General features: G+C 49.6%; 1 protein-coding gene across 1 annotated transcript in view; it reads left to right on the plus strand.

Annotated features, from left to right (window-relative positions):
- Window positions 1–25319, plus strand: part of Farp2 (FERM, ARH/RhoGEF and pleckstrin domain protein 2) — a 118271-nt gene that overhangs the window by 71466 nt on the left and 21486 nt on the right. Inside the window, exons 13-16 of the mRNA XM_042699654.1 lie at window positions 1678–1933; window positions 15904–16082; window positions 24646–24735; window positions 25070–25203. Of these exons, the coding sequence (XP_042555588.1) occupies window positions 1678–1933; window positions 15904–16082; window positions 24646–24735; window positions 25070–25203 (659 nt within the window). The remainder of the gene's footprint in view (window positions 1–1677; window positions 1934–15903; window positions 16083–24645; window positions 24736–25069; window positions 25204–25319) is intronic.

Below are 25319 nucleotides of genomic sequence, written 5' to 3' on the forward strand. Positions count from 1 at the left end.
TTGCATTCGGGAGGCTGAGGCAGTAGGATCTCAAAGATCTGGAGTTCAAGGCCAGCCTGGGTATAATAGGAAACCTTGTCTCAAAATATGATATGCTAGATGTTTGAAAATACACGAATGTCTTATGGACACGAGCTGCTGTTTCGTTTCTAGAACAATGGTTGCCAGGCCTCCTACCAAGGCATTTACTTAGATTCCATGGTTTAATGCAATATACCTATGTGTATTGCCTGTGTACATATGCACAATCCCGTCTGAAGGGTTTCTTCAAAGCACACATAAGGAGTGATCCTTAGCATGTAGAGAGGTGAATCTGTGCCTTTTTTTAAATTGTAAAGATAGGGCTGGGAAGGTGGCTCAGTGGTAGAGCGCTTGCCTTGCATGCCTGAGGCCCTGGGTTCGATTCCTTAGCACCACATAAACAAAAAGAAAAAAGCTGGAAGTGGCACTGTGGTAGAGCGCTAGCCTTGAGCTGAAGAGCTGAGGGACAGTGCCCAGACCCAGAGTTCAGGCCCCATGACCAGGCCCCCCAACCCCAAATAAATAAATAAATAGATGGTAAAGATGCTGCACAGAAATGTTACAATTGCATGAGTAAAGCAATGCGTGCAATACTTGTTGATCATTGTCACCCCTTCCCTTGCTGTTGTCCCACTACCCCCTCCTCCCCCACTGACTCTGTGTCTTTGCATGTGCAATCCCCAGTGTGGACAGGGCTAGAATACCCAGGGAAAGTGCGCAACAGCCTGGCTGCTTCATTGCCCTCCAGTGCTCCTCACCCTGCCTTCAGGTGTGCCATGAGGTGGACAATGTGCTTCCTGAGCAGCCCCCCTAAACCTTTCCTTGCATGCATCAGTGGGCTGCCTTGTGTCTGCACTCTTTGGTGGTAGTAAATCTCTGGATTTGTCATCTGATGTTGGCACTGTGGTAGAATTGTAAACACCCAAATATATCAGCCTCAGATCTTGGGGTGATGAGGAGTACTACAAAGACACAGTCAACATGCCCCTGTTTACCATGATCTCCATGATGAAAGGTTCACATATGGGGGGGAGGGTGAGCTCACACGTGTGTGTGTGTGTGTGTGTGTAGCGTGAGCTCAGATCCTCATGTTCTCTTACCTTTTTCACTCAAGGCTAGCACTCTACCATTTGAGCCACACCTCCACTTCTGCCTTATTAAAGCTGTTTAATTGGAGCTAGGTGTCTCTCGTATTTGTCTGTCTGAGCTGGCTACTAACATGGAGCCTTAGTCCTTAGCCTCCTTAGTACAGCTAGGGTTACAGGTATGAGCTACTGACACCTACTTAGATATAGCTCTCTATAATGTGGACATTTCATGCCACAAGAGAAAAGAATGGAATTATAAGGGATTATAAACAGATGGCCCTGAGTTGGTTTGCAGTGCCACCTGCACTTACAAAAGTCTGACCAGTTCCCCTCTTTAGGAAAGCTGTGGGAAATACATGGATGTCCTAAGTTGGGCTCAGTTCACTTTGAACCTTGGAATGGTGATTTTTTTTGTATTTATTTTGTGTGTATGTGTTTTTTTTTATATACAGAGATTTGAACTCAGTATCTTGTGCTTCTTTAAGCAAGCACTTTACCACCTGAGTCACATCCGCAGTCTAGTGGTTTGTAATGTTATGTGTTCTTTTTCTCCTATTTTGATCTGCAGAGCATCTCATTCACCGAGGGCTTCAGGACTTCAGCCTCCTTGTCTTCAGCAAATGCCTCCTTTTACCCGCTCTCCACCTCCCCTTTGGCTCCTCCTGGTCTGCCCAATTCCAAAGACAGCAGCTACTCCCTTGAAGATCCTCAGGCTGCCTACATCAAGAGTGCAGCAGCAGAGAGGAGTGGAGGAGCCGTGGCCGACAGCCCCAGCAGTCAGTCCGCCTACCTCCCTGGACCCCCTGCGCTCCAGCCTGGTCCAGGTGTTGGGGTTTGTCGTGTGATGAACAGCTGTAGTTCCATCTGTCCTAGGGGGCAGGGTCTTGGTGCTTTAAACCTAGAGACAGGAAGGGCCAGTGGGAGAAAGGGTAGTGGTGAGGGTGGCTTCGCTACTGGGCCGTTCCTGTCCAGGGTGGAGTGCCGGCGTGGCCAGCAGCATCGAGGGGAGGGCCCTGGTTTCACATTGACAAATGCACAGCTGCAGGTGTCTGAGGAGTTCATAGATGACGACCCAGCAGACATCTCTTTCTTTGCTGGGGGCTCTGAGGCATTTTCTTTCCCATATAGCTCTTTAGTCTCTCAGGATCCCCGGACACCTGCCCATCTCACTGTCTCGCCTCCCTTGTGTGGTCCAGAAACCTTCCAGCACCCAGAATCAGCCCAGTCCAGCCCTGACAGATACTCCACTGAGGCAGTAGACATGAGTGTAGAAGATGATTTTGAATTTGGGGAGGGAAGTGACTTCAATGGCAATGTGCAGCCCTCTAACACCTCAGAACTATTTGAGGTGAAGGCACAAGCTAGCCTCATGCAGAGCCTATTGAGCCCCTCTGAGACCAGTTCCCTTAGGAACAACCAGTCTGAGAACAGCTCCCTCAACAATATGCCACTGCATGGCGGACTGTCTCTGCTCATCTCCAGCTCAGCCAATCAATCTGAGGCCAGCTCCATGGTTAACTTCCCAGCCTACTCAGTCCGCTCAGAGTCCAGCTCAGCCTTCCAGTTCTCTGATATCATTGACCAGTTAGAACAGCTCAGCTACCCGCCCACAACAGCTGAAGACTCCAGCAGCACAGACACAGACTCATGGGACTCTGAGGCTGAGGCTCCTCTGGACATGAGCCTTTTCTTCAGCAACCCTTTTGTACAGACAGGTGCAGAGAGAATCCCTTACAATTTGCAGGACAGCTTAAAGTGTGCAGCTCCAGGAGAGCAGGTAGACAAAAACCCATCTTGACCACTGCAGACTCCTTTATAAGGAGATCCCCTCCCCTATCCATGTAGAGCTCAGAATCATTTGGTTTAGACATAGGAAGTGATTATGTATATATAATATAATCCATTTTTTAAAATTCCTGATTCATATTTTTTGAATGTCAAAGAATTAAAATTTCCACCTATAATAATGTTAACACTTATGCAACCAGTTTAGAGTAAACGAGCATTTCTACTTTTCCTCCTGGTGGCTGATACATTGCCATCTGAAGGCTGAGGAATTAGCCTCTGTAGCTTTGGGTTGGGACATGTGCCTTTAATTCAAGTAAAAACTGGTGCTACACATTTTGAATGTTACAAAGTTCTGATTTGTGTTGACTTTAATAGAATGTACGTAATTATGCCTGTTATGCTGCTTTGTAAGATGAGCCATGCCACTCCTACTCAGTTAGGATGTTTATCTGATTTGTCCAGCCAGGGAAACTGCAGGAAATCTCTCCATAATGCCTCTGCAGACCCCTTCCGAAAGGGGGTCCTTGAGACTGTCCCTGTGCCAGAGGGCCTCTGCTTGTCACTTACGAGACGGAGGTAGTGCCATGTGTAGGATGCACTGCAGGAGCACTGCTCAAGTGTGAGCTGGTCTTCTCCTTAGTACGTGTGATAACCCATAGATAATATGGTGGCGGTAATGTAGAACCAGACCCACAAACAGGCCAAAGTGCTTGGAAGCTATTTCTCCTACTTGTAGAACAAATTATTCGTTAACAATTATAAGAACATAAGATGCCCAAAATGTGAGAAATCTTGGGTTCTTGTTCCTTATCTGGGAGAGGTGTCTCTGTCACATCAGATGGTTTGCAGACACGATGATAGCTGTGTGCAGTGGATGCCCAAGGTAATGGAAGGCCCCTGGTTGAAAATACTATAAAAGTTGGGGCTGAGGTTCCTTAGCACCTACTGGATATGCCACCAGTCGAGGTCAGGAAAAGCCTCTGCCATGCAGTCCAGAGCCCCACCAGTGTCAGCCCCAGGCCTGCCCTGGTCTGAACTGTTGAATTGGTTCCATCCACAGGTTGAGTAGTTTGGCAGGAGGAGAATATTGATGGTTTTCCTTCCTGATCTTATCTAGTAATGCAATACAGAAATAGTTTGATTTTCTTCCCACAATGTCCTGTGGAAGCTTTTTCTCCATGCTGAGGTGAGTCTTGCACATGTTAAGTAAGCAAGCACTGTGCTACTACACCTCAGCTTTCCTATGGAAACTTTTTATTTCCAGTCATGTGAGAGACCTCTAGTTCTGAGTTGGAATGGATTTGCTGTCTTTGCCTTGCTGGAGTCTCGGTGAGCTGTGAGGTGTCATGAGCATATTGGTCTCTGGTTTCTTTTTGGTGTTGTGCGGACAGTAGCAAAGGGTTTATGTGACATGCATCATGTTATTTCTGTTTTTTGAGCTTCCTTAAGCCTAAATTCTCACTCTTCTTGTCTTTTGGCTAGTGCTTCCATGTGTTCCATTCTATCCTCTCCTAGTGTTGGGCAGTCGTCTGAAGACTGCTAAGGCAGGATTGGTATCCTATGCTCCCGTCTGCCGTCTGTGAAGGCTCCTTTTGCTAGCATGGAGAGGCTGGTGGTGAACTTGGCACCTGTTTACAACAGGACTGGGCAGGACAATTTATTCTCTCTCCCGTACCACTCCAGTAGTAAACCAGTTAACATATCTGAAACATAACACATGGTAGCTAATGAAGATCTTGCCCTTCATTACATACTGCCTAGGCATTGATTGATGCAATGGAGTAACAGTTGTCTTTTTTTTTTTTAAGGAGCCCACCCTAGTGTCGAGTAGCAGGTATCTAGCTTTGGTACCAGATGAAGCTACTGCACTGGAAAGGGAGTGTTCCTTTCAAAGGGCAGATCTCATGTGCCGTCTTGGAGATTGTGGATCAATTCTCAGCCATCTTCTGGTAGGACTCTTATAAAATGGGTTTTGCTGTTCCTATTCTCTGTTAGTGGAGCCTCACTTTCAGGAGATAATTTTTTAGTTAGGAAGTATTCAAAATGTACAAAACAGGAGGGCTATAACAAGCCCCCACCCCCAAGTCAGCATTGCTGAGACGTGGCTACCCTCGGCCTACCCCTCCTTCTCTTCCGAGTTCTGTTGCTGTCACTTCCTTAGAAACCCTACATGTGTCTCCGAAACAGGACACGTTATATAGTCCCATACACAGTCATACAAACTAATGGTTTATTGGTATCCTCCAAGTCTGAGAACACACTTAAATCACCTACTTATCTTCAAAATGCCTGTTAAAACAGGGCAAGGTGGTACATACCTGTAATCTTAGCAAGCTTAATAGGCAGAAGCAGGAAGGTGACAAGTTGAAGGCCAGCCTGGGCTATATAGTAAGACCCTGTCTCAAAAGCAATATAACATCTGTTAGTATCTGATTTGTTGGTAGTAGTGTGTGAGATATGAGATACCTGTGCATATCTGATTCGCTCATGTTGGTGTGTGTGATACATGCTAGGTTTCACTTAGACCCCTCTTCCCAGCCGGTGCCTGGTGTGGGAGAAGCTAGATCAGGGGTCCTGCCCCCTCTTTGAAGCCTGGACTGGCTGTACTAAAGGTTGAACCTGGCACTATGCCAGGAGGCACTTGAGGTCTGCTGCCGACACCTTACTGGCACTAATTTCCACAGTTTCTCCTTGGGGGACAAAACAGCTCTAAGAGAGCCCAGCATGGAGACCAGTGCTCTATGACTGGTACCAGTGGAGGGTGAAGAAGGCCCTGGGCCCGGACACTGCGTTGCCACCGCAGAGGCAGCACCCTAGAAAGGGCAGGGGAGAGCTCTGCCTGGTGGTGGCAGTGCCTGACAGAGCTGTTTGCCTCCTGGTTGCATCCAGAGTCTTAAAGTAGGACTCTGCTGCCTTGACCATGGCCTCTGCCATCCCAGAGCCTGCATCCATGCAGACAGACAGCCAGAGTTTGAGTGCAGATAGACAGGGCCACCAGCCGGTGATGACTTTTGATCTTCTTATGCCACTAACAGTATACTCCACTGCTGCGGGTAGAATGTTTATTTTTATTACTTGTCAAGTCTGTGGTTGCATTAAGTTTCCAAGTCTCAGTGTCTTATATAGGCCAATAGATGAATATTTCAAGTCTACCAACATAGTTATGTGTTAACAAGGTTGACTACACTAAAAATATGTGATGATATACACTTGTGATTTTTTCTAAGCGTTAGGTGTTGATAGATGCCTTTTTATATCACAGAGGTATTGTGTAAGTGGTACTATATTTAACCCCTTCTCTCCAGAGCAACCATGCTATACGTAGTAGTGATGTCCAAGAGCTGGGCACTAGCACCCAAAATAGTTTAAATATAGAAACCTTGACCCTAACGGTTAAGCCATTCCCATGATTGTTATTGTGCCAATTGCGATTTGGCCCTTTCTGATAGCTTTGGTGTGCAGGTGCATTTTGATTTTCACTCAGGCTCCACATTCTGCTGAGGAGGGTCACAGTGCCGTGCACACATTGGGGCATGACCGTGCAGGAACACGCCTAGCACACATGCTCTTAGCTGTGAGGTGCTCCATGTGCCGCTTAACGCCGATGTGATCCGTACATTTCAAGGTACACTTACGCCTTCCCATCTCATGAACATCAGAAAGAATCTAGCACTGGGAAGGTGCTTTATGGTCAGAAACATCAGTCCTCTTGGAGAGGGGTGGGCTAGTGTTTGTTCTCAAGGCTGTAGCATTGCATCGACCACCACCTCACTTTGGCTTGTCCTGTAACCATGTGTGCTGTCAGGTGATGTTGCCACCATTGTCCATGCAGTAGGTGCACCCGGGTCCATAGTGTCAGAGCCTTGTCTTTTATGGAAGTAATTGCATTTATTCCCTTAGGAAATGAAGAAAAACAAAGCTGGAATTTTTCTTACACATTCGAAATTTGTTTGCTCTTTAGAGACACATTTTGTTGTTTGGTTTGCAGTACTTAATTTTTTGTTTTCCATTGAAATTGCCATTTATAAACTTGCAGATATGTACTAATTAAGAGTTCCTAAGTTGTTTGTTCAATAAAATAAGGAAATATTTACTATTCAAGTTATGTTTTTTTTTTTTTTTTTTTTTTTTTTGTGATGGTCCTGGGGCTTGAACTCAGGGCCTGGGCACTGTCCCTGAGCCTTTGTGCTCAAGGCGGCTGCTCTAGCACTTGAGCCACAGCTCTACTCCTGGCTTTTTGGTGATTAATTGGAGGTAAGAGTCTCATGGAGTCTCCTGTGCAGGCTGGCTTTGAACCGTGATCCTCAGATCTCAGCCTCCGAGCAGCTAGAATTACAGAAGTGAGCCACCGGCACCCAGCAGGCAGGTATGATTTTTTTTAAATAGATCTTAGGTTTTTTACTCTCTTTAGAATTTTGATTTATATAAGTTAAAAGTCATTTCACGTATTAAATCCATCCTTGATCCTTTAACTAGCTGCATAGTTGTGCAACCTCATTGACATCTTCACTTCACAGGCTTTGCAGCCCCAAGCCGTGCCACAGGGCTGTGAGAATGGCCTTGTCATCATTGTGGGTAAGGTCATCTCTACCCAAGGCCAGCAGGTGGCAGTACCTTGCTTCTTCTCTCAGAAGGCTCTTTAAATCAAGATGTTACCTGTGACCAGTGTGGCCAACATGGCAGAGAGAGGTATAGGAACCCATAGTCTGCACTCAGACCGTGTGCACCTCAAGATATGGGCTGTGTGCCACTCCCTGTGCTAGATGCTTGCCGTGGAGATGGACACTGAGCAGGTCTCTGCACCGACTATGCTGCGAGTGGGTGGTAAATGCTGGACATCTGGACACGATCACCTGCTCTCATCAGTGGGGTCCACCCTGTGGAGCCCATCACTGGCTGCCAAGCACAGGCTGCTGCCCCCAGGGCAGTCTCTACTCTATCTCTGATCTCAGACTTTTCTGCTTGACCAGCACAAACCTGCTGCTGCTTCATGAAGCTTCTCAAGCCTCGCCCTCTCGAGTGTATGGGACCACCCACTGCCACCCCCTCTTCCTGGGCAGCAGCACATCCTTGGAAAACAGGCTCCCTCATGTTGGGGTGCTTGAGCAGAGTCAGCCGCTGTGCCCAACACCTCCAGGAGGAGTAACTGTGCCCTGTGGGTACCGCACAAGCAGCGGACAGAGGAAATAACTGAGCCCAGAGTGAGAAGCACCCAGGCCCTCTTAGAGACCAACGTTGCATTCCACCCCACACAGAAGAGCTGCCATGGCCGCAGTCCATGTAGGAAAATGGCCCTTGGCATGCACTTCAGGGTCTCCCCAGTGTCCAGGGCAGCTACTTCTCACATGAGGAGTGAGTCTTGGGCTCGAGTCCCCTGCCCATACCTGTCCAGCACCAATTGCTCAGGAATGAAGCAGTGACCATTCAGTGGGCACCCAGGGAGGTGCCTGATTCATGAAACTATTTTAAAAAGCATTTCTTAATTGGTTCGGTAGGGTGACTGATAGAGATAGCAAGAAGTGTGTCAGACCCCGTGCCCATCACTGGATTGGGGCTTGGGGTTTTACTGTCAGGATTTTTGTTGTTGCTATTGGTTTTTTGTTTCGTTTTGTTTTTTTCCAGTGCTAGGTATTGAGGGCCTCATGCTCTCTACCGCTGAAATTCACCACTGACTGCCAAGGAATCAAAGTATCAAAGCCGTAGATGGGCTGCCCATGCAGAAGGGGAGATGACTGAGTGGCAGGCTGTGACTGTGGACAAGTTGCCCTCTTACTTTGTGTTATAAATTAGTATATTGTGTCAGTTATGGCTTTTCCCCTTTTTTCTCTTTTTCCCCTTCTTTGGTACCAAGTACCTTTATTTGAAGGAATGATACAAATGAGTGGATGTATGTGGCTGGTTTATTCAGCATACGGTGACAGTGACCCCAGTGTGTGCCGCCTCAGTGATGGCCAGTGGAGTCTCCCAGGGGAGCTTGGCAGAAGAGAGTTCTGTCAGTGCCGGAGCCACGGGCAGTACGTGCCCCAGCCCTCGGCTAGATGGCAGCTGCTCATCTCCCATGAGTCTCAGTGCACTAGGTCACACAGTGGGGTCCCTGTCAGTGGTCCCCCACTCTCCAGTAGGAGTGCACACTGCACCGAATTCAGACTGCCAGATCTTCCAGTCAGTCTGATTTCCTGATGTCCTGTAGGAAGATCTGGCCACCTCACTTCGATGGCTGCACCCGTTTCTTGGTGTGTTCCCTCTTGTGGATTCTGGTGACAAACATACTTAGCAAAGTTCTTCAAAGCCACATCATGGGGTTCAAATCCCTGAGGCAGACGGACAGACACAGGAGATGCAGGATTTGAGGTTTTCCTGGTGGTGGCAGTTTTGGTGCACCTTCAAATGGGACACAACCACCACACAGCAGCGGAGGCTGTGGGAGCTGGAGTGCCAGAGGAGGGAAAGGACAGGACACCAGCGCTCTGAATAGCCTGCCAGGTGGAAGTGTTGAGCACCTGTTCAGACACTGTTGAGACTAGAAACCGCAGCCACTCTCACGGAAGAACATCCGTTCCTACCAAAGAGGAAGATGAAAGAAGACGATGCGTGCTGGGGCTCTCCCTATGTCGGAATGCTCTGAACTAGAGTCGACCTTGCCTTAGACAGCCCTGTGGAATGGTTCCCACTCTGTAGATGGAGACGTGGGAAGAGAGGTGAGCTCCACACCGATGACAGGAAGAGTGAACGGAGACGGAGCCTCCTTGTCCTCTCCTCCCACATGTATGTCAGAGCCAGATGCTGTGTGAAGTGACCCGTGGCCTCCTGAGGAGACTGCGTCTGATAGCCCTCCAGCTCACAGCCACATCCCATCCAGTTTGGCTCTCTTTTCTTCTGGGATTAACAGTTCACTATTTGAGCAAATGGCTCTTGTTTTTCTTACAACATAAACTTCATCTGACCCTGAGGTCAGATGAACGGATTGTTTCTCCTCTGCTAGGCTGTCATTTTTTGAGGATTATTTATTAAATTTTTGAGAAAGAGGATTTAAAGTTATGAAATCTTTTGCTGGGTATTGGTGGCTCATGCCTGTAATCCCAGCTACTCAGTAAGCTGAAATCTGAGGACCACAGTTCAGAGCCAGCCTGGGCAGGAAGTTGGTGAGACTTTTATCTCACCCTCTAAAAAGCCGTACATAGAGTTGTGACTCAAGATAGAGTGCAGAGGATGGGAAGGGCTGGGAAGGGGAATCAAAGGAGGAGGCTACAATGCTTGATGAGAAATGTACTCGTTTTCTTGCCCATGTAATTGTAACCCCTCTGTACACAGTATTTTCACAATAAAAAAATATTCAAAAAAAAGAGAGAGAGAGAGTGCCAGTCTTGAGCAAAAAAGCTCAGGAACAGCACCCAGGCCCTGAGTTCAAGCCCCAGGATTGGCACAAAAAGGAAAAGGGGGTAAAAAACTGTTTTTTTTCTAACTGTAATAGTTCTTTTTCATCATCTTTCACCTCTAGTGAGCTAAAAACAATGCCTTAAAGGAAAAAGTCTAAAGGCAAACACAGAAGTATAATACCGTATTCTTTAACATTTCAAAAATTATCAGATGAATGCTGGGAAAAACTTGTTATTAAAGACTGCCGAAAGGAGAAGTGCCTACCAAAAATGTGGACTGTTGACGGTGGAAATAAGTTTTAGATTTTAAGTGTCCTGTGAAGAAAGACTTGGATCTTACACCTCTTCCACGGGTCGCTGGAGCAGCCTCTCCCGCTGACAGTAAGCTGCACTGTGGGCATCCCCTCAGCAGAGAGCGCTCAGCAGATCATCCCTGTCAATTGCAAATAACCTATTTGCAAACTAAAGGACTTGTGTATACAAGTCTGTCAGTCATATGTGACAGAATGTGGGTTACTGTGGAGTGGGCACATCTTTTTACCAGCAGTGTATCTGTATTTGTTTCTGGATGCTTTTTTTTCTTTTCTTTTCTTTTTTTTTGTCAGTTGTGGGGCTTGAATTCTGGGCCTGGGCACTGTCCCTCAGCTCTTCAGCTCAAGGCGAGCACTCTACCACTTGAGCTACAGCGCCACTTCCGGTTTTCTGGTGGTTTATTGGAGATAAGAGTTTCACAGACTTTCCTGCCCAGATTGGCTTTGAACTGCGATCCTTGGATCTCAACCTCCTGAGTAGCTAGGATTACAGGCATGAGCCACCGGCGCCTGGCTTTTCTGGATGAATTTTGTAACAGACTCCTGTAGCTCCAAAAAATGCTGACTCTTTCTGACTGACTTTTAGTTCAAGACCTTGGTTGTAGGAGTCTGTTTTCACAAATCCTTGAGATTAACATTCTGTAGCACCTAAAACTTGATGTTTACCTTTTTTAGTTTTCATTTATTTTGCAGTGTTGGGGCTTGAACTCAGCGCATTGTCTTTGCTTGGCTTGCTTGCTTGATTGGCAGTCCTTAAACCACTCCTCCAGTCCTACATTTTGCTGATTTTTAGGAATCTCAAGGAATTTTCTGTCTGGACTGGCTTTGAACTGTGCCTTGTATTTCAGCCTCTGCAGTTGCTAGGATTACAGGCATGGGCCACCAGTGCCCAGCTCCTTTAAAAACTTACAGCTATGTGTTCAAATATGCTTTAGGAATGCTGAGCAAATTTTCCAAGTCATGGAGCAGGAGGCCCAGCGCCCTTTGTGTCATCTCTGAGCTCCGAGTGGCGCTGCCTTCAGACTGCCCATGTCACTTCTGGGAAGCACCCGCTTCACTGCCCCCCGCGGTCTTGCTGTGCAGTGTAGTGTCTCCAGCACCGTCGCTTCATGGACAGACACTGGCGATACAGGAGCCTAACTGCATACAGCTGCACATGGCACCACCCTGCCTTCACAAGGGACACCGAGACTGCCACTTGGCAAAATAACTCCTCACAGATTTTGATGGTGGTGGGGTGCTGTTACCAGGGAACAAACCCATGATTTTGCAAGAGTCAGGCAGGTGCATTGCCACTGAGCTAGAACACAGCTGCTCCCCCAGATTTCTTTACCTTATCGGGTAGGGGTCGTGTTTTTGTGATTCAAAGTGTAGACACGATTGTGTTGTTTGCTATAGCCAACATTCAATTATTACAAAATAATTTAAAATGATAGAGCTACAGCTCTGAGAAAAAAGTCCAGCCAAGAGTTTAGGACCCTGACTTCAAGCCCCAATACCACACACAAAAGTTTAGTGGAACTTTATGGTACTTTATCCACTAAGTTTCGAGTGAATAGCAAGTGTTTACGTTGATAATTCAATGACAACTTGTAACTTCCATAGGTACAAAAGCAGCTGAGTCCAAAGGAGCATTCTTTCCTAAAGAAGAGTCTCCATCCTCTGAGTCTTCACTGAGGGACTGCTTGTTGAACTTTCACCCTACACCTCAGGACCAGTAGCTCAAACCCAGAAAGGCCTAGGCGCACTTCCCACGCTGCTGATACCATTTCCTCACATTTTATCTCCTCCCATTTAAAAATAAAGTCAGATTTTCAGCAACTTCTGTTTTGCTTTTCTTTTCTTTTGTTTCTGTGTAGCCAGGGCTAGCCACAAATTCATGATCCTCCTGCTCCACCCTCTGGGTGCACCACACCCGTCCTGCAGCAGCTGTCTCTTATTCCCCGAGAGCGTCCTCTGGGGACGTGGCCTGTGCGGAGCTCGGGAAATGGTAAAGTGACCATCTTTGGACATACTTTCTTAGCTGAACGTAAGACATTGTGGCAGTTACAGTTTTTAAAGGTGCAGTTGTGAAGAAGTAGATAGATATTTAGAGCATCGAGACTTTTCTCTGAATTTTAATTACACTAAAGGACCTCGTGATCATTCGTTAGGGACAAAGAGGATTTAGGAGCACAGATCCTGAATGGTGCGCCCTTGGAAACAAGCTGTTCACCTAGGAAACCACCTGGCTCCCCTGGGAGCTCTCCAGAGGGACAGGTTAGCCTGGCAGAGAGAGGTGTAAGAACTTTATGTTAATGTTGTAGCATACTTTGTTTGTTAATTTAGTTGGTTGGTTGGTTGTGGGTCCTGACCTCTGGGCCTGGGCGCTGTCCCTCAGCTCTTCAGCTCAAGGCGAACGCCCTACCACTTGAGCCACAGCGGCACTTCTGGCTTTTTCTGCTTATGTGGTGCTGTGAATCGAACCCAGGGCCTCACGCATGCAAGGCAAGCGCTCCACCACTGAGCCACCTTCCCAGCCCCTGTAGCATACTTTAATAAAGCCAAATGCTAATAAACTGGTTAATCATTTTATATAGTAGCATTATCTAGGCCTTCTGCGTCAATGTATGTTTGTATGGACAGTTCCAGAGTAAAGTTCCATCATGAATATGCCTCTTTTAAAAGACCCAACAGCAGGTGAGGTCTTGGGCCCCTGAGTTTGTCAATGTGAAATAAGGCCTTCCTCCATTCTGCAGGGCAAGACCCCGGCTCCAACGCTAGCCGGCTCCACCACGCCACAGCTGCCGCCCACTCACTTCCTGTTTATGTAAATAACTAAGTTTTGTCTTACCAATTGATGCTGGAGAGCACCGCAGTGAGCATTCCCAACAGTGCCTAAGAGGTGGTTGTTTGTCAGTAGCCAGTCCTGGGTGGAGAAAGGAGGCCCACAGGAGAACAGGCCGCCGCCAGCTGAGGCTCCTCCGCCTCTGTAAGCTGACGGCCTTATCAGAAATAGGAACAGCTGCAGTGGTAAAACATCATGCACTGGGAAGTAGAAGATCAATTCCATCTTTGGTAGTTCTTAAATCACATTTAAATCTCTCCTTCTTTAAAGTATCTTTTTCAAGCGTAAAAAGCCAGGTGCCTGTGGCTCACACTTGTCATCAGGATTGCAGTTTGAAGCCAGCTTAGGCAGGAAAGTCCATGAGACTCTTATCTCTAATAAACCACCAGAAAACTGCAAGTGGTGTCATGGCTCAAGTGGTAGAGCGCTCACCTTGAGCAGAAATGCTCAGGAATAGCACCCAGGCTCAGAGTTCAAGCCCCACGACCAACCAAAAAAAGAAACACACTTTTGAGATTAAAAAGATAAAGAATTTTTTTTTTTTTGAACCAGGGTTTTGCTTTCAGTCAGCATCTCATGACCAGGCTGGCCTCAAAAGTCGATCCTCCTGCCTCAGCCTCCCAAGGAAGTTTCTTCATTACAAACAAAATATATGGTGGAGGCTGAGCACAGTGGCTCACACTTGTAATCCAGCTTCTTGGTAGGAAAAAATATCAAGATGATCAACAGGATTGCAGTTTGAAGTCAGCCTGGACAAAAACGTAAGGTAACATCATCTTAATCCATAAAGTGGTAGCTTGAACCTGCAGTCCCGCAGCAGGGAGTGGTGAGGGTCCTGGGCCAGAGCTGGCCTGAGGAAAACATCAGACTCTTATCTGAAAAGCAGCTAAAGCACAGAAGGACTGGAGGTATGGCCTGAGAGGTAGAGTACCTGCCTAGTAAGTATGAAACCTCGAATTGAAAAGCCAGTACCAAGCAGGACACTGTTAGCTCACCCCTCTACTCCTCGCTACTCAGGAGGCTGACATCGGGATTGCCCATTGGAAGCCTGGCAGACACAGGCACAAGACTCCTCATAACCAGCAAACAAGCAGAACTGGAGGCATGGCTGAGGAGGTGGAGTACCAGCTATGAGCAGGACAGACTACGCAGGACAAGGAGGCTCTGAGTTGGAGACCCATACTGACATTTAAATTAATGAATGAGTAAGAAACTACTACCAAAACTGTCTTAAGTATGATGAAATATGCCTCCTCATCCTCCTCAGAACGAGCTTGCAAATTGTATTTCTCTATTCAAAAGTAAACTTTTAAGGAGGAAAAGAATACATTATTATTAGTTACTTATTTTGGTCTAATTCTAGAAACAAAAGTCAAGGAATTAGCAGATAGAATCATGAGTTGAGCTGTGAAGGCCTGGGCGCTGTCCCTGAGCTTTTTCGCTCAAGGCTAGCACTCAACCACTTGAACCACAGCTCCATTTCTGGCCTCCTCCTTCCTTCCTTCTTCTTTTGGTTGTTAATTGGAGATGAGTCTCACAGACTTTCCTGCTTGGGCTGGCTTTAAATCGTAATCCTCAGATCTCAGCTTCCTGAGTAGTGATGATTATAAGCAGGAGCCACTGGCGTTCGGCGAGGTAAGCATTATGTGACCTGGGTTTTTTGTTGTTGTTGTTGTTTGTTTGTTTTTAGTCGGTTCAGGAGCTTGAACTCGGCCTGGGCGCTGTCCCTCAGCTCAAGGCAAGCGCTCTACCACTTGAGCTACAGCGCCACTTCCGGTTTTCTGTTTATTAGAGATAAGAGTGTCACAGACTTTCCTGCCCTGGCTGGCTTTGAACCGCAATCCTCAGATCTCAGCCTCCTGAGTAGCTAGGATTACAGGCGTGAGCCACCAGTGCTCAGCTGTGACCTGGTTTTTGTGATGAATGATTAGTAAGTGTGGCCAGCACTGGTTTGATGGCTTAGGCCTCTACTTGCTGTCTCAGTTTTGTTTTGTTTTTTGGGGGTCCGGTCATGGGGCTGGAACTCTGGGTCTGGGCGCTGTCCCTCAGCTCTTCAGCTCAAGGCGAGCGCTCTACCACTTGAGCCACAGCGCCACTTCTGGCTTTTTTCATTTTGCTTCTGTGGTGCTGGGGAATCGAACCCAGGGCCTCAGGCGTGCGAGGTGAGCCCTCTACCACTGAGCCGCCTTCCCAGCCCCTGCTGTCTCAGTTTTGGTGGCACTTTTCATCATAGCTACATCTCCAGAGTGAAAGAAACAATGCCTAGACACACAAGAGGCGTTGAGACCCACACTATCTCTTGGTGCCTAGCACTGGGCAGCTCACCCATCAGCCTGTTTCCAGCATGTTCCATGTAGAAATGCATGTGCCAGGCTTGCACATACACTCCCTGAAAGTGGTAGCTGCGGTCTGAGTCCTGATGCTACTTCTAGTGTGTGGTGAGCACCGCAGCCCTTCTCATTCCTGCTCCACCCCTGCCCGTTCATTTCCAGGCCTTTCCATGGACAGTCCTCAGCCTCCACCCTCAAGCCAGAGGAGCCTGCAGAGCCTGAGCCCTGCGCTTCCGGCGGGCCTGGGCCCGGCCGAGCAGGCCTTGTCCCCTGTTGTGAGCCCTGTCCTTAGCAGTGCTGGTAGAAGGTGGATGGATGACCAAGAGGAGCTGAAACACAAGGTGAGCCTCTTGGGCTGAGGGGTTTGCAAACCTTCCCTCTGCTGAGATGCTGTCCACAGCACATGGAGATGGGGAAGGGCGCTGCCTCAGGACCACCCGTGAGCCTCCGCACATCCCCAGCAGACTATTGCAAGACGTGGACCTTTGGGTTCTCCTGGGCCTCAAGAGGCTTCTTGTTAACAGGAAGAGGACAGACAGCTGCAACCCAGGGAAGCCTGCCTCCTCCCCCTCCCCCTCCCCCTCCCCCTGCTCCTGCCTCCTCCCCCTCTTCTTACCTCCTCCCCCTCCCCCTCCCCCTGCTCCTGCCTCCTCCCCCTCTTCTTACCTCCTCCCCCTCCCCCTCCCCCTGCTCCTGCCTCCTCCCCCTCTTCTTACCTCCTCCCCCTCCCCCTCCCCCTGCTCCTGCTCCTGCCTCCTCCCCCTCTTCTTACCTCCTCCCCCTCCTCTTACCTCCTCCCCCTCCCCCTGCTCCTGCCTCCTCCCCCTCTTCTTACCTCCTCCCCCTCCCCCTGCTCCTGCCTCCTCCCCCTCTTCTTACCCCCTCCCCCTCCCCCAGCTCCTGCCTCCTCCCCCTCCTCTTACCTCCCCCTCCTCTTACCTCCTCCCCCTCCTCTTACCTCCTCCCCCTCCCCTCCCCCTCTTCTTGCCTCCTCCCCCTCTCCTTGCTCCGGCCTCCCTCTTTGCTTCCATCCTGACCATTTAGTGACTTGGAAAAGACTGTAAACAACTAGGGGATTGGGGGTGGGGGGGTCGGGAGGTTCTCAGATGGGAGACCCAAGAGCTGTGGGGCTCTGGCCAAAAGCTGGTGAGGGTGCGGAGCCTGCAGCAGAGCCAGTCCTGTGCTTCGTGGCAGGAGTGGGTTCTTGGCTGGGGAGCAGCAGGGCTGTGGCTGTGCGTGTCTGCAGTGCGGCGTGAGTGGAGCCATGGTGAGGTGAGCAGGCAGAGCCGCTGGCTGGCTCGTGCGTACGGGAGACGTGCAGTGGCCTCCCGTCTCGTGGCAGGTGATACAATCTACAGGGCCCACCGGAGGCTACAGCTGGGCAGAAGGGCCACAAGAAAGGTCTAGAGAGGCCCAGCTTAAAATGAGCTCCAGCTGTGCCTAGGGGCACGGGGGGGGGGGGGGGGGGGGAGCATCAGCCAGAAGAGAGAGGGCGTGGGGCCTGCTCAGTGGGTCTGCCGCAGAAGAGGCCTGCCCTCCACAGCGCCCTGCTCATCCGCCTCCTGTGCCTGTCACTGAGATGATGAGCAACTCTTCCAACAGGGAAGGCGGTGTGGGATTCCATTTTGAAGGTCACATCCATGGCCTGTTGGCCCTGCTGTGTTGGGCCTGAGTGTCAGTCGTGGTGGAGGTCATGGCTAGGCCAGGGTTAGGAGCCTCACCCCTGTGGGAGCATGTCCCCAGGGACCTCAAGGGGTCCCCCTTGCTCCACCCAAGCCTTAGTACATGAAGAACATTCCAGATTAAGCTGTAACAGTGAATTAACTGAGACCAGGGTTCCCGGATGGACGCGCCCCACAAGGCATGAGGCTGGGCGTTCCTTCCCTGAGTGCCTGCCCTGAGCAGCCCCAGAACCAGAAGATGGGGGGTTGGGCCCCAGGAGGCCCAGGCCTGGGCTGGCACACGCCCTCCTCAGAACACAGGCCCCTGCTGATCCCCTGTGCTTGTCTTGTAGACATTTATTTTGGAAACTTAATTTCTTCAGTACAAAAAAAAAAATGGCTTAGAGGAAATCTGTCCTTAAAAGTCACTTTTTTCTGGGTGCGTTTCTCCAGGGCTTTAAGTCAGGGCCTTTTTTGCTTAAAGCTAGCTCTCTACCTCTTGTGCCTCAGCTCCACTTCTGCCTTTTTTATTTTTTATTTTTGCCAGTGCTGGAGCCTGAACTCTGAGCCTGGGCGCTGTCCCTCAGCTCTTCAGCTCAAGGCTAGTACTCTACCACTTAAGCCATACCTCCACTTCCAGCTTTTTCTGCTTATGTGGTTCTGAGGAATCGAACCCAGGGCCTCATGCATGCAAGGCAAGCGCTCTACCATTGAGCCACCTTCCCAGCCCTGGCTTTTTTTTTTTTGGGGGGGGGGGTCTGGTCATGGTGCCTGAACTCTGGGCCTGTGTGCTGTCCCTCAGCTCTTCAGCTCAAGGCTAGCGCTCTACCACTTGAGCCACAGCGCCACTTCTGGCTTTTTTCTTTTTGCGTATGTAGTGCTAAGGAATCGAACCCAGGGCCTCATGCATGCAAGGCAAGCGCTCTACCACTGAGCCACCTTCCCAGCCCTGGCTTTTTGTTTTTTTAACAAAGAAAAACTCATGTTTCCATTTCCTAGAGTTCATTTCTTTTTTTTTCTTTTTTTTCTTTCTTTTTTTTTTTTTTGGTCGGTCCTGGGGCCTGAAAGCTAGGCCTGGGCGCTGTCCCTCAGCTCTTCAGCTGAAGGCTGAGCGTCAGCCCCACTTCTGGCTTTTTCTGCTTATGTGGTGCTGAGGAATGGAACCCAGGGCCTCATGCATGTAAGGCAAGCACTCTACCACTAAGCCACCTTCCTAGCCCCCCTAGACTTCATTTCAATAAATAGTTTTGGGGGTTTTTTGGGGGGTCCGGTCATGGGGCCTGAACTCTGGGTCTGGGCGCTGTCCCTCAGCTCTTCAGCTCAAGGATAGCGCTCTACCACTTGAGCCATAGCACCACTTCCGGCTTTTTTCTTTTTGCTTATGTGGTGCTGAGGAATCGAACCCAGGGCCTCATGCATGCAAGGCAAGCGCTCTACCACTGAGCCACCTTCCCAGCCCCATCAATAGTTTTACATGATCTGAGGCACAGAGACATTGTGCCTTTGTGTTCCTCTCTTATGAATATCCTCCTTTGGTTTCCCTGTGTCTGGATGCCTACTGCCCTATATAACATATCATGTCCTGGTGTATTTTAAATCTGCCTTCCACAAATGAGAAGAAATGTATACCATTTGTCTCTCTGAGTTGGCATCATTCTCATTTAACATGATTTGTTCTAGGTTCCTCCATTTCCCTGCACATGACATAATGTTCCTTTCTGTATACGTACCACATTTTCTAGATCCACTCATCATTGTAGGGCCTCTGGGCAGTTTGTATAACTGGGCTGGTGTGAATACTGCAGCCGTGAGGCATGCTGGCTTGTGAAGTTCTGGGTAGATAGCCCAGGAGTGGTATGGCTGGGTCTTAGAGAAGACCTCCAGACTGCTGACCAGAGTGGCTGTGGTAGTGTACATTCCCACCAACAGGGCACAACAGGGCCCCTTTTTCCCTACATCCCCACCAACATTTGTTGTTAGAATTCATGATGTTGGCCAATCTAACTGAAGTGAGATAGAGTCTCAGTATTGTTTTAATTTGCATTTTCTTTATGGCCAGAGATGATGAGCATTTCCTCCTATGTTTCTTTGCCATTCTTACATCTTCTTCTGAGAAGTCTCTCCTTAGCTCTTTTGCCTATTTAGTGATTGGTTTATTGGCTTTGGGTGGGGTTAGATTCTTCTCCTTGTATATTTAGGATGTTAAGCCTTTGTCAGATGTAATACTTGTAAAGATCTATCATTTTAGTTTAGTAACTACATCCTTTGCCATGCAGAAACCACTTCTAGCTTTTTGGTGGTTAATTAGAAATAGGAGTCTCATTCCTATCCAGAATGGCTTTGAATCCTGATCCTTAACCTCCTGAGTAGGTAGGATTACAGGTGTGAGCCACTGGCATACAGCTAAATGTAACTTTTTTTTGGGGGGGAGGGTCTGGTCGTGGGGCCTGAACTCTGGGCCTGGCTGCTGTCCCTGAGCTATTTTGCTCAAGGCTAGCACTGTACCATTTTGAGCCACAGCACAGTGGTTTTCTTGTGGTTACTTGAAGATAAGAGTCTCAGAGATATTCTTGCCCAGGCTGGCTTCAAACCGCAGTCCTCAGATCTAAGCTTCCTGCATAGCTAGGATTACAGGCATGAACTACCAGCACTCAGCTAAAAGTAACTTAATATGTTACCGTACTACAGTAAATAGGTATGTGCAATACACACACACACACACACACACACACACACACACACACACACACAGTGCTAAAGATTCATCCAGGACCTCATACATGCTAAGCAAGTGCTCTACTGAGCCAGAGATGGTGGAAGTGCCCTCCCACCATGTGTATGGGCTGAGAACTGCCCCGGTGCGTCCTTTAGTGGAGAGGGTGCCCTGTCCCCATTCTCGGTTGCCGCCCCCGTGGCCCTGACCCGCAGCGTGCTTGCCTGGGTGCTGCTGGGGCAGGGCAGCTGGCTGTGGTGCTTCCCACCCTCCTGCTGGCTTTGTGTAGGCCACTGCGTCCCGCGGGAAGGTGGAGGCTGTGGGGAAGTGCAGTGTGTGGTCACCAACAGTGCACCTCCAGGCCATCTCTCACCCTTCTTGCTGTGTTTTGACCCGTGTCCCAGGAGTGAGGAGCTGGTCTGGAACTTGGGGAGCCTGTCTCTGTAGAACAACACGCAGAGTTAAGTGTTTGGGGACCCATTGCAAAGGTAGCTGCAGCTAGGAGGTAGTCTCTCCTGGGTGGGACCCCCCTGCATCCCAGGCCAGTGGGTGGGTGTCCATGTCCACAGTCCTTGTGCCTCAGCTGTGGGGTTGGTAGCAAGGGTCCAGAGTCTGCAGGGGTTTGCAGACCACAGCCATCTCTCACCCCAGGGAGTTCATGGAACACACCGACCCAGTCAGTAGAGATAGGACTTTATAAAGGATCTTACTGAATTTGGACTTGAAAAGGCCATTAAAAACAACACCACAACCCCCCCCCCCCCTTTTTTTTCCCAAGTACAAAGGTTGGAAAGGGGATTGAGCTTCTCTTCTGGGGTGGAGGGTCAGTGCCCCAGGGACAGTATGGGGACACCGCGTGGACACAGCAGGGCCTGTGCCCTCCCCTAGGGGGCAGTGTTGGGAGGAGGCATGGCTTCCGGGAGGGGCCGGCCGGCTCACTGCTGGGTGGGCTGGGAGTGGTCCCAGCAGTGCGTGGAGGGAGCCACCTCTACCATCAGGCATGGGCGCAGGGCACGCGGGTGAGCTCGGCTGCCCTCCTTCATCCACGGGGGCTCCGTGAGCCTGCCGTAGCTCTCCTGAGCCTAAGCACCAAATGGGGCCTCCTCAGCCCTGATCTTCCTCCCTCGCCCTTCCTCTTGGTGGCCATCCCTCACCCGCCACATCTGCCCAGCACCACCTCACTGGCTGCTGCAGAGCTCACCAAAAGCCATCTCCGTGTACCCCAGCCCTGAGCACACCCCAACCCCGAGTGCACCTCTGAACCTGAGAATACTGAGTACTCCAACCCCAAGTGCACCCGACTGAGTGTATCCTGACCTCAAGTGCACCCCAACCCCAAGTGTACTCCAACCCTGAGCGCACCCTGACCCCGAGTATACCCTGAACTTGAATGCACCCCAACCCCGAGTGCACCCCAACCCTGAGTGCACCCCGACCCTGTGTGCACCCCAACCCTGAGTGTACCCTGACCCTGAGTGCACCCCGACCCCAGTATACCCGGATCCGAGTGTACCCCAACCCCAAGTGCACCCTGACCCTGAGTGCACCCCAATCCCGAGTGCACCCCGACCCCGAGTGCACCCCAAGTGTACTCCGACCCTGAGCGCACCCTGACCCTGAGTATACCCTGACCTTGAATGCACCCCAACCCCAAACACCCCAACCCCGAGTGCACCCCAACCCTGAGTGTACCCTGACCCTGAGTGTACCCCAATCCAAGTGTACCCCAACCCTGAGTTTACTCCAACCCCGAGTATACCCTGATCCCGAGTGTACCCCAACCCCGAGTGCACCCCGACCCTGTGTGCACCCCGATCCCAAGTGTACCCCAACCCCGAGTGTACCCCAATCCCGAGTGTACCCTGACCCCGAGTACACCCCGACCCTGAGTGCACCCCAATCCCAAGTGTACCCTGACCCCGAGTGCCCCGAGTGCACCCAACCCTGAGTGCACCCCAATCCTGAGTATACCCCAACCCCGAGTATACCGCAACCCCGAGTGTACCCCAACCCCAAGTGTACCCCAATCCCAAGTGTACCCCAACCCCGAGTGCCCCAGTGCACCCCAACCCCTAGTGTACCCCAACCTTGAGTACACCCCAACCTGGCATGTACCCCAACCCAGAGTGTACCCCAATCTTGAATGCACCCCGAGTGTATCCTGTCCCTTGAGTGTACCCCAACGCCAAGTGTCCCCAAACTTTAGTGCCCCCCGACTCGAGTGTACCCTGAGTGTCTAACCAGAGCCTGGTGTCTTGCCTCCTCCAGAGGCCTTTCCTTCCCCCTCCAGAACCCATCTGATCCCCTATTGCCCCACCCACCTCACCCCTGCTCTCTGACCTCTGCCCTGCTTTCCAGCTCACGCTGTCCAGTCCGAGCAAGGCCGTAGCCTGCCCTCATTCTCCCAGCCCCGCTCCCATCCTCCCCTGCCCCACCTGTGCTCCCCTCCCCCTCACTGGCTCTGCTTCTTTGAGGCATAGTGAGTGTGAGGACCTGGGATCCAGGCCCTGTCCCAGGTCTCTGTGGGAGCTGCCCAGTCCATAGGGGCTTCCGGGCCTGTCTGCTCTGGAGAAGCGCAGGGCAAGCAGCCAGGGTCTCTGCAATGGAAGAGGGTGGAGGAGGGCCGGCAGCCACAGGCCAGTGTGAGGGTCCTCAGGTGAGGTCCCTGTGTGCGACGGACCAGCTCGGCCGGAGCACTGGGAGCACTGGATCTCGGGATAGGTGGGCAAAGGAGTCAGCGAGGTGACAGACACAGACTCAAAAAAGCTGCATCTGAGTGTATCTTCATTGAGGAGAACTAACATTTTTATGCAGTGTGTGATTGTGACATAGACTCTTCATTTATTTAAGCACGTAATCAATTTTTTTAAGGCAAAGCATTGATGAATTACATGAAAATTGATGACAGCCCCACCAACTGTTTAAGCTAAGTGGTGCGAAACAAGTCTAGCATATATTGTTTAATAGAATGCGTCATCTACTCAGCCTTTTTATGTTTAATAATTAACAAACCTAAGACAGGGCTGAACTTATATTGTACTCTTTTTATTTTTATTTTTATCCAACTATTTTCATCTTTATAAGCTCCTGTATAAGGAAATGGTTCTTCAGTTGGTCCAGGAAACATGATGTTACTAAGTTTGTATTTTGTGTGAAACCACCATCTATTCCCTATAACGTAATTGGACTAAACTTAATCATAACTGTTGGGAGAATCTTTTTCTTTTATAATCAGAGATCCCTTTTTTTTTTTTTAGAACTCTCTGAACTACTGGGATAACTCTTTCTAACAGTTTAATTCATTGATTTTGTCTGTTGGACATATCTGGAAATTTTAAGTCTCTATATTTACTATGCGTGAGCTGCAGAACCGCTTGTGAAGTTGTAGGCGTTTCTGGAGGCAATGTCACATCAGATGATAGATTGATTGGGGCATTGCCCACATTTAATCTTTGGTCTTAGTCTTTATTACTTAGAGAAGCCGTCTCTATTGAACTGGAAAGATACAACATGCTCTGTTTGCGGATCAATAGAAAAATAGCCAAAATGAGAATAAAGGCAACGAATGTACATCCAAGAAGAATATAGTAAGAATAAAGGTAGAGGGGGCTGGGAAGGTGGCTCAGTGGTAGAGCACTTGCCTTGCATGCTCGAGGCCCTGGGTTCGATTCTTCAGCACCACATAAGCAAAAAGAAAAAAGCCGGAAGTGGCGCTGTGGCTCAAGTGGTAGAGTGCTAGCCTTGAGCTGAAGAGCTGAGGGACAGCGCCCAGGCCCAGAGTTCAGGCCCCACGACCGGACCCAAAAAAAAAAAGAATAAAGGTAGAGGCTATAAAGGTGCAGCCAAGTGTAGGGGAAGTCTTGAACCAACACTCCCTTCCTGCAGGCATGCTTCCTTGAAGCTCTTTGTCTAACGCCATCTCTCACACAGACTCCGCAGGAGGTGGCATGGCACCTGTGCCCATCACTGACTGCCCGCCAGACACCTGAACACCAGGCAGCACTGGCCTGGAGGGCTTAGGAGCTTCTGGGACTGGGCCATCACTGCACTCAGGGCCCAGGGTTGGGGCCTGCTTCAGGAAGTGATCAGCTAGCCTGGGACTCTGGCACACGTATGTGCATTTTAGTGAGTTAGGTTTAATTGTTTATAATCACACATATGCATATATGCTATACATATACACTTACAGCTCTTGTCTGTAACCAGCTATTCCACTGGCAGTGATGGATGAATAATACTTTTACCACAAAACAAATAATAAGCTCCAGCCCTATTTGTCTGTGTGTGTGTGTGAACAACTTCTCTTCAAAAGAATAACATAAAAGAAAAATAAGTGAAGGAAATATGTCCAGACTTAATTATGACTACGTTTTCACTTACAAATAAGTTCCTTTAGACACTATGGCCAAAAGTTCTATGAGAATATGAATTGAGCTGAAGAAAGCAATGGTTGCCAACTGCAGATTCTCCGTGAACATGGAAGGGATACAGACCCAGACATACGCTCATAGCGATCTCTGCTTCTTACAGCGTGTGCCAGAAGATGAGGCCTATTTCATAGCAAAGGAGATCCTCTCGACAGAGCGGACATACCTGAAGGATTTAGAAGTCATTACTGTGGTATGAAGCCTAAGTGCTTGATTGCTTTTTTTTAAATATGTGTTACGTCTAAACAGACACAAGCCCCCTCCTAAGAAATGCCTCTTGCCACTCAGAAGATATGTATATGTAAATCTTACGTATGTCTGTCTTGAGGCATGATCTATAGCAGGTCACAATGTTGAGGTCCAACTTTTGGCAGAACTGTAAAGCTGAGACTGTGTCCATTTGAAAGTGTTGACCTGAACACATGGTCAACAGGGGGGACGGCCGGCCGGTCCTCCCCACGGTGTGGTGCTGGGCCCGGCGGGGTCTAGCGGAGGCCCTGCCTGCCCTCATGCCCTGCTCCCCACAGTGGTTCCGCAGTGCCGTGGTCAAGGAGGACGCCATGCCTGCAGCCCTCACGACGCTGCTCTTCTCCAACATCGATCCTGTCTACGAGTTCCACAGAGGCTTCCTCCACGAGGTGGAACAGAGGCTGGCACTCTGGTAATGATGCTGTACCCTAGAGGGCTCCCACCCGCATACAATAGCGGCCCTTGCCCGGGACCCCCAGGTAGCAGCCCGAGTCACGGCCTGCGGATGGCCTCCCAGCCTTGCCGTAT

The sequence above is a fragment of the Dipodomys spectabilis genome, unplaced genomic scaffold (genome assembly GCF_019054845.1).
Source record: "Dipodomys spectabilis isolate Male_0828 unplaced genomic scaffold, ASM1905484v1 ptg000261l, whole genome shotgun sequence".
NCBI lineage: Eukaryota > Metazoa > Chordata > Mammalia > Rodentia > Heteromyidae > Dipodomys > Dipodomys spectabilis.